General features: G+C 34.2%; 1 protein-coding gene across 1 annotated transcript; it reads right to left on the bottom strand.

Annotated features, from left to right (window-relative positions):
• Positions 1-8,237: 8,237 nt before the first annotated feature.
• On the bottom strand, positions 8,238-9,719 carry LOC149561234 (GRAS family protein RAM1-like). Its single transcript, XM_089827779.1, has one exon. The coding sequence runs from the start codon at positions 9,717-9,719 to the stop codon at positions 8,238-8,240; it is 1,482 nt and encodes a 493-aa protein (XP_089683905.1).
• Between the last annotated feature and the right edge of the window lie 319 nt (positions 9,720-10,038).

Below are 10,038 nucleotides of genomic sequence, written 5' to 3'. Positions count from 1 at the left end.
TTTAAGTCATACCACACATTAAATGTGTATCGACCATAAATTCAAATATTGTCAATGTTTACCAGTAAGCTTGTTTATTGAATTCATTCTGATTGAGATCATATCTAGACTTGCACACTTGACCATAGCCTTCTCTCTATGTTCTTTACCCTCTATTAATTGTACAACTCCCAACTCTCTCTCTCTAACATCAATTATAGCCATTTGATACATTTCCTCCACTAAAACTACTTAATTCAAGTAGGATGAGTTTTATCAAGTGCATCAAAATATTGTTCCTCTAAAACTGTATAAGAGCTTTTTGGATCCTTAGCTATCACAAAAGATTTTTTGAATTCATCAACATGTTACATAATTTCTTCCTTTTGACTATTATCACTGTTATTATCATTCCTTCTATCATTTTTGTTGTTATTCCTTCTATTATTAGGATTCTTGTTAAAATTCCTTTTGTCCATTTTGCAATATCTCACTATGTGTCTGAAGTTAGTACATAATTTACATACATGTGCATTTCTTCTTTGATTAGTTCCATTCTGATTGTTAGGTCCTTTGCAATTCCTTGTAATGTGTCCAAGATTGCTACATTTGTAGCACATAAACTAGTTCTTCTCTCCATCAGATTTCTTTCCATTATTGGAATTGTTTGTGATCTTCCTTTTTCAGTACCTATAGGGTTAGTGTTCCTAAACATTCTACTATTTGCATTATTACCAGCAAACTCAGGTTTCTTATAGTCTATTACTTTATGTCCATAAACATGACAATTATAACAATAGAAATTAGTAATAGGTTTATAAGACTTACCTCTAAAATCTCTTTACATATGTCCAAATTCATTACATATGAAGAATCTACCCCTGAACTCATGTCTCACTTCCTTGGGTGCTTCATCTTGCTTAGGTTTATGAACTTAATTTATTTTCTTGGGTTCATCATCTTTCACTGATAAATAAATTAATTCTACATACTTTGATACTTTAGTAGACATGCTTGTTTTAACTTTACTCAGATCAAATTCCTTAGGGTTTTCAATAATTGGATCTGGTTCTCTTATGATTTTGACTTTGTTCAAAAATTTCTCTCCAATCATATTTCCAAGTTTTGTCTTGTCGGATGAAGGTCTCTAGTGAAATATCTATCGATCTATCTTCTCACTACTGGAATAAAGTTTCTCGAGCTGTTGCTTAGCTTGTGTCTATTCTCCTTTCACAATGATATTGTACTTTTCTAATTCTACTTGCTCAATCTTTATAATATCTAGTTCAAATGTTTCAAAATATCATTTTCTTTCTAAAGATTTCCTACTTCATCATTGTCACTAGTCTACACAATTGATTCCTTGCAAGATTTCAGTTCATCAATCTTGTCTTCCATTTTACAAATGAAGACTTTTTCATCTTCGTATGTATCTTTTAGGCTATCTATTTCTTTAGTAAGAAGGTCAATAATATGAAGAGCTTCCTCAAGGTTTTTCATCAATTGTTCCATATCTTTAGGGATCTTACTCAATTTGTTAAACTTCTTCTAAGTAACTTGGCTTTGATACCAATTGTTAGAAATAGATAATACTAAGACGTGGGGGGTGGGGGATTGGGGGTTTGGAGGGTGAATTAGTATTCTACAAACTTGTTCCCACAACTGAATATTGTTAATTACTTTATAACTTGCACAAGAAAGTAAACCAACAATGTTGAATAGTAAATATAGCAATGTGCATAGACAAATCATAAAAAAAATATTTGGTAACAAGGGAAACCCTGGCCAAGGGAAAACCCTAGTGGGGATCATATCCACTAGATGATTCACTAAAAAATAGGATCCTGATAAGGGTATTGATGTTGTAGGAGTCATACTATATCAAGACCTCGTTGGATGACTAGGCCTTGTTAACAGGCTCAATCCTATTAAGAGTTGCTTCCATCCAATTAGGAGTTGGTGGATGAAATACAATCTATGCAAGAAGAGTCCATTCCCCTAACATGGGATTGTACAATTTGTTTCTTTACACAAATAAATATCCATACAATACTTTCTATCTATTGTATTTCATACTTTCTCTAATCATACATAGGGTGTAGTTTGCATATTATCAACTTCACATCAATCACAAATATCAGATAGATCATACATATGTTACATAGTTTATCATACCAAAGACTCAATTATCTTCCCAAGATAATATATTTACTCATACCTCATAGATACATAATTCACTACTTAGTCAACATTCATGTTTTCACATGCTTGGTATAATATAAAATAATTTATTGAATAATATCTATATAGTCAAATCATCATGACTTAGTAAATATTTTGTTACCAAAATAATTCCTCAAGTCATACAATCCAATTCTTTGCTATACTTTGCTCTACACTATTAAATACCTGTAGTGTCTTTCAATCATAACTCGCATTGTACGGTCTGTACACTTGTGCACCTTGGTAGAAATCATCATTATAATATCATATAGCTTTCATCAACTACACATAAAATAACTCTCAATGAGTCATCTGTACACATCACATCTTCTCTCTATGCTGCTACAAATTGTCTAACACTTAGACAATTTTCTATCTCTAAATCCATAATTAAAATGTTAAATGCACGTTGCAATAAATGAAAATGATCAAAACATATGTCTAGCCATATTGCTAATAAGAGGAGAATTTTATCACTCTGAATGGAGAAATGAAAAACACCATCAACTTCTCTTTTCTTGTTAATGGTTCTTTGGGGCCTTTTTTCTTCATGGAGTAGGGGCTTACATTGGGAGACTATGTGTTCCCTTTCCTCTTCATAATGGTTGTTGAGATTCTTATCAATAATCTCATGGCCTTAACATCTTGATGAGAAATTATCTGGATTAAACTCACTTTGATGCTCGCTCCTAATTTTCTATAACAGTTTTATGATGACACATTTCTTTATGGAATATTGACCATGAGGCAAAAGCCTAGAAAAAGACTTTGAATGGGTATGTGTAAGTGTCAAGGAAACATATGAATTATCATAATAGAAACTTATACTTGTACAATATTGAGATGGTTCTTCTAACAAAAATTATCAAGGAGTTGCAAAACCATGCTGCCAACCTGCCTATTACTTATTTAGGTCTTCCCTTCACAATCAACAAAGTGAACCAACAATTCTAGAATACAATTGTGCAGAGGATTTAGAGGAATAAAATAGGTTAGAAGTGGAAGGTCGTGAGTAATGTTGTTAAACTTCAATAAATTTCAGCCTCCTTGAGGGGAATTCTTGTTTAGTTTTAACATTATTTTAGTTATCTAGCAAATTTATAAATATTATTGAGAAGATAAAAAAAAATTCTTATGGATGGGATCAAAGGAAAAGAAAAATCTAAGCCTGATTAGTTGGGACAAGGTGTGTAAATCAATATCTCAAAGATGTCTAAATCTAAGAAGAACTAGAGATCTTAGTAACTCCCTTATGATATAGGTTTCTTGGAGGTGGTCCTAGAACTTGACCTCTTGGTGTCATATTATGAGTGCTAAGTATTTGAACTCCTACCCCTTCAGCCAAGTTTTCTTTAGAGAAGGTTTAGTAGTGGCTTCAAGGATATGGAACAATATCATCAAAATAATAAAACAATGGAGAGGGGGTATAAGATGGAGCACTAGAGATGGAGATCAGATTTGATGTTGGAAGGATAGATGGATTATAGAAGTTCCGTTAGTTTTAACAAATTTTTCTACATTAAAAAGGAGGTGGAAGATTGAGATGGGGAAATGGTGAAACACAACATCCATCACAATGAGTGGAAGATGTTCAACATTGATAAATTTATTAAGATGGATGAAGTCTTATCTAAAGAATTAAATGTTCTCCTAAAGTAGATTCATATTCCCTCATTCTTAGTTTTGGATAAAATAATATGGGACAAAAATTCAAGTGAGGAATTTAGTGTGAAATCAGCTTATTTTTTCCTAGTTAGCGAGGAGAGAGCTTTGGACTGGAAGAACATTTTTCATTCCCAATTCCTCCCAATATCATTTATAATAGTTGTTGGTTATGCATAATAGCATTCTCACCACTGACAACCCTAAGAGGCATGGATTTCAGATGTTTAATAGGCGTATGTTGTGTTGCAAAGACAATGAGTTCATCCCTAATGACAGGTTTGCAATAATTACTTGTGATGGGAATTGTAATTTTTTTATTCAATCGAATATTTGGGATGATATTTTATGTCCTCCAAGATGGGTTTTCAAATCTTGAAACTGGGATTCAAAAGGAAAGCAAGGATATATTATGATATGGAAACTTAAGATAAATTATTCTTTTAACTTAAATTCTATGATTCCTAAATGAACTTTACTCACTTGGGGTTTTCATAATTTCAAATGTCATTCTCTGGCATGTAAGATTTTGGCTTTGGTTTTTCTTAAACAGGTGAAGGATATGGCAGTTGATCTTAAGGAAGATGAAGAAGATATGGTGTTTGACCCTAATGATGATGAGAACATGAAGAGAGAGAATTCAAGAATTGAATAGTCAAGAATTGAGAAATTTTATAGGGAAGATAGAGTGGTGTGGTCTCATGTGAAGGAAAGAGGTTTCATCCCTTTCGTAGAAAGCATCAAGGGCCATGATGAGATGGTGACCTAACATTTTGTTGATTCATGGAAGAAGTGTTGGATTGCTATGGATGGGATATACTTTGAGGTCACTGAACAACTAATAGCTAATGAGAATGTCCTATCAATGGAAGGAAATTATGGACAAACCAACCTAGAGTGGCAGACAACACAAGCCTCACAAATATTTTTTTCTTCAACAAAGCCCCTATATGCTTCCATGGTAGTTTTGCTTAGGAAAAGCTTCTTGAACCGTGGGATACAGTATGTTATGTCATTATGAGCTATGTTACTATGGAGGATAGGGTAAAGGTCTGTTACTTCTATCATTTACCTATTAGATCCTTCCCTTTTCTGCACTATTAGATCCCATTGATGATTGTGTGTGGAATATTAGTAAGAAATGTGAGGAAGGAAAAATTAATCTACCTTCCAAAAAGCTTTGATTTTTTTTCATTTTAAGTTATACAAAGATCTTCACCCTAAAAATTTGAGCACTATCCCTTCACCCTTGAAAATTACTTGCCAAAGTTTCTCTCCCCCACTAAGCTAGAAGAGGACCCCACTAGCTTGGCTAGTAAGATTGAGAAGGAAAATTTTTAATCTTGGATGTTGAAAATACTAGTACCACTTCAAGGAAGCACATTAAATGGTTAGGCAAGAGGCTAAGAGAGAAAAACCCCTTGACCAATCTTGACATGCCTAAGTAGGACAACTCGAGGAAAATGTGTGGCCCTAGACCTAAGTGCATGACCACTTAAAGGAGTTGTGTGGAATAGGATGAGGAAGAAATGAAGAATCTGGATAAAAATGAGGATGTAATGGAGGAGGGTAAGAATAATCTTTTTACCACTAGGGTTTTACATTCTTTCAAAAGTGATACCATCACCCCAAATTTTGGGAAATTTAAGAATATTGAGGAGCAAGGAGAAATCACTTTTTTGGTTAGGATGGGTAATCTTGATAGCCACACCTAATCAAAGATCATTGAGGGGAAAGGACAAGATAAGGGTAAGTCACATGGTGGAGAGCACACTCAAAAAAAATATGTGAGAGTGGAAGTGGAGGACAAAATATAAGGACACCTGAAGGTGGAAAAGTTGGAGAGGTCCATTTTTTATCTAGTCAAAATGAACATGGACCTAGAGGATAAGTTTCATAAGGTTGTTGATTTCTTAGTATGTGTCATGCACTTGATGGAAAGTATGCTCTCCTAATACAAACTAACAAGAATGGTGTAGCTAAAGACAAGGAGATGGAGACTACTCAATTTCTATATGGCTTCTTGACCAATGACTAGCTTGGCCTGCTACTAGAGAACTTGAGGAACTAGTGATTTGTCCTCTTGCTAGTCTGCTTTCTATGTTGTTTTTTTCTTATATTAGGAAATTTCTCTTTGAGCCTTTGGCCCCCTTTAGGTTTTTTTATGTTGGACTGATATTATGGCCAATTTGTATACGATGCCTAATTTTATGTACATTATTAATACTTTTTTTTTTTTTGCAATATTTACTTTATTGTTATGGTTATGGGAAGATTTTGGAAATTTAGAAAGAGAGTTGGGTAATTTTATGGTAATGACTGCCAACTAATCCTCAAATAGTAATTTACAAAAAATTTACAAAAAATTGCACAATTATGAATATCTTATATAACTTTCACGCCTGTCCATGTGAATATAATAAAGATTAAAAATAGAAGTAATGAAATCTAACTCATAACACCATTATTTGTTAACTAGGGAAAGCTTGGCTAAGGGAAAACCACAGTGCAGATGGTACCCAAAAAAATGTTCTACTAACTAAAAGTATCTTGTGAAAGATATTAACCATGTTAGGAGTCTTTACATCTGTATAGTGTCTCATTCATTGTTAAAAGACTTGACCTTGTTAGAAGGTTTAACCCTATTAGGAGTAGTTATTAAAATTACAAAATGTATGTAGGATGACTCCACTTCCCAAACATACAATATACAATAATATTCAGTACACAAAAGGTATAGATACAAAAAATACTTGTCAATGCTGATATCTTCAATATCTTATTTGACATTTGTAGCTCACTCTAGAATCCTCATATAAACTACCTTTTACCACTCTCAACATCAATTTCACATCAACTAATATAACCATTACAAATGCCCTACAAAACTTTGCATCCAAATATCTTTCCTTTAGATCATATTTTTCTATTTAGTCGACCTTTATACCTTCACATCTCTATGAAAATGTGAAATTTTCTTTTACTCACTTAGGGTTAACATATAGGATGTCATCCTTGAATAGTTAAGTAATTTTTTTGTTAAAGAAAACAATTCCTTAACCTAAAATATCTAATTCCTTATATTTGTCATGTTCTTCTTTTGTATACTTGTTACTGAGAGATATGTCGTATCTTTGTTTGTACTACTCATACTAACTTATGCATTCAGTTATGGTATCCAGACACTTCTTACTAACTTTGGGTAACTACACATGCTCTGATTGAGTGTATTTGAACTACGTCAATAAAAACTATGTTTGTGTTGACTGACAAACTTCATAAAGCTTACACAATTTTCTAAGTCCTACCAAAACTTCACCTTCATAATCTACTCATGATTTATTAATTATATGTTGGCATAAATGATAACTTCACACTGCCTACCTAGCCAAATTGCCAACACATGGCAATACATAAAATAAAGCACTAGGTAACAATATGATGGCCCTCCTCAATGAGACATAGACCCTTAGCTTAAGTTTCCAAAAGGTAATGTTAAAACACAAGATAATAGGGGTTTTCTTACTAGTTATTAAGTTTTTTCAATACTTAAAAAATTACATAGGGAATTTGATAGAATCTAATATATTTTGAGCTTAGTTTAATTGAGGAACAAAACAATTATTTATAATACTATTAGGATTTATGTGTCTTTGAGAAATATCTTCTAATTCTATTATGTTTGTACCCTACCTCAAAAGAGGTGTCTTTTCAAATAAAATTGTATTTAGAATTACAATTGTTTTATTTGTTTAAATTTTGAATGTGGACTTTTCATTATCCTATACTAATCTTCTTAAAAGACTTGTGACTAAAAAATATGTGTCCCAAATATTGAGTCAGCAAAGAAGAATATAGTTAATTGAAATATGTAAGATAAGATCATTATAATTTTTTATTTTATGTTAGAAATAAGAACACAAATGTAAGTACTATTAATGCTCATTTAAAAAAGAAAATTTGATTTAACAAGATGAATTAAGATTATTGAATAATCATTGATCTCATACATATTGATGAAAATATTCCCCTTAGCTCTTTATTTTCTTGAATTACATGTTGTATTTGTTTAGTTCATTTGACGCATATGATATCGTTGAGTCTAGCTTTGTCAAACGACGATACAAACAAATCCTCAATTGGCATTCAGACTAACCTATATGGAGCGATGCATTGTAGTTGAAATAGTTCGACTTCTTTCGACTTGACGGATGAGTTGATATCTAGTCATTTTAAAGGGACTCTGTTCACAGAAGGACTGAAATAAACCTAACTCCACTTTTCTCAATGCAAATGGAGCTAAAGCTACTCTATATTTTAGAGTAACATTTGTAAACTATGATTAGATATATTTTAGCAACAGCCACGAATCATTATTTGATACCACACCACGCTGAGACTGAAAATAATGGCGTTCCTTTCCACTTTACAATTATGGCATGTCCACAGGGCTCTAGAATATAATATTTTCCGGAAGCATATTCTCGTAATAGTAACCTAGCCTGATACATAGCTTGAAAGCTGAAGCTTGTTTCCCTAAACCCTGCCTGCTTAAACAGACACCTCCACACATCAGTTCTAACATGCCTAACAGACCTCTGCTTTCCCTCACACACTATCATATTCCTCATCTGGCTTCCACTAATTAATTCCTCATGCTTCACCCTCTTAATATCATTTCTGTCTGTCATGGTAACATCCATCAGATCGAAATACGCCATGTAATAGAGAAGCACCTCTCTGAATCTATTCAGAAAAGACGGAGAATTATGCTGTGCTTCTACTTCAACATTCACCATAATCCGAGGCTTCAGTTTTTTAATAAGGCGCAAGAGATTGCCCAGAAGGGCAGGGTTGTATAATAAACTTCTCAAAACAATCGAAGAGTAAACAGCCAGAGCCTCGCCAGATCTAACGGTGAGCAAACCTTCCTTAATCTCCTCTATGTTTTCTATCTCAATGATGTTGTACAAAAACGGGATGGCCAAAGATCTAGCGAGCTCATGAAGTCTTTTTCCGCTTTCTCTAAGCTCTTTACCATTCATCCCAACTGCCGTTAGTCTGAGAAGCTCAAGCCCGCGTAAAGAAGAAGAAATAGCTTTGTGTGCGAGATACTCCATTAATATTGTCCAATGCGACCCACTTCGCATCCCGAGATCAATTACATGAATCTTCCTCGCATTGCCCACGGTGTCTATGATTGCCTGTACTGATGTGAACTGCAGCAGTTTGTTGTACGGCAGAACACTGATAGAGTAAGCAACCAGTCTACAAAGTTCCTTTTGCTCTGGATCTCTGTCAATGTTGAAAGCATAATCTGAGATTGGTTTAGCAGCACTGTTCACACTGCCGAATGTTTCGAGTTGGATTCTGTCGTGCAGCGCGCCGGAGATGTAATAGGCGAGCCTCTGTGTGGGATTCCCCAACTGACTAGACAAACTCTTGCATTTGCTGACCAGCCGAGCAGCATGATCATATTTCCCCTCTCCTATCATTCGTCCAGAGGCTGACAGAAGTTGAATCAATTCCACATCCTCTTCTTTCTCTCCATGCCGAACATGAGCACACATTCTCTCTGGCTGAGATCCAAAATAGGTTGGGATTTGTTGAGTGAAGAAGATATCCTCATCAGCTATGAAAATATCATTTACCATGAGGGAACTTTCTTCTTCGGACGCTTCAACCAATCCCCAAGACATCATATAATTATTTCTTTCCTCTGCGAGAGGAGGGCTTTGATATAGATTATTTCCCATTAACTCCTCCCAGCAGTTGTCGTCCAACTCGCAGGGTAAGGAATTGAATGTAAAATCCGCCATGGATAGAGGAGGGCTTTCACTGTGAGAGACAACCATTTTGTCTTTATTTGCTTCTGACTGGCTTCTAACACTCACTCAAGGTATATGAAGAGTATTTTGGGAAGAGTTCTGTTCGCGTTAGGCATCTACACGAGACCAAAGACAATTTACAAAAAGAATTAAAAAAATACTGCCACCGCCCTTTCACAACAAAATTTAGGTCGCCATCACGCTGAATGCAACGAGATATGTACAAATTTGGCATAATCCGGCCTAACTCATTTGAACGGCTCTGAGACTAATCATTGTCATTAAAGAAACCTCGATGACAAGTTAAAGCGTAATCAATTATGTCATCTAAGTTAAAAACTTCCTC

The sequence above is a fragment of the Cupressus sempervirens genome, chromosome 4 (genome assembly GCF_028749045.1).
Source record: "Cupressus sempervirens isolate cs-2001-9-10 chromosome 4, ASM2874904v1, whole genome shotgun sequence".
Classification (NCBI taxonomy): Eukaryota; Viridiplantae; Streptophyta; class Pinopsida; order Cupressales; family Cupressaceae; genus Cupressus; species Cupressus sempervirens.
This window is presented reverse-complemented; position numbering and strand designations above follow the sequence as displayed.

What these genes read in the sequence shown, in the direction of transcription:
- LOC149561234 (XM_089827779.1), bottom strand. Translation starts at nt 9,719, where the DNA reads ATGGTTGTCTCTCACAGTGAAAGCCCTCCTCTATCCATGGCGGATTTT.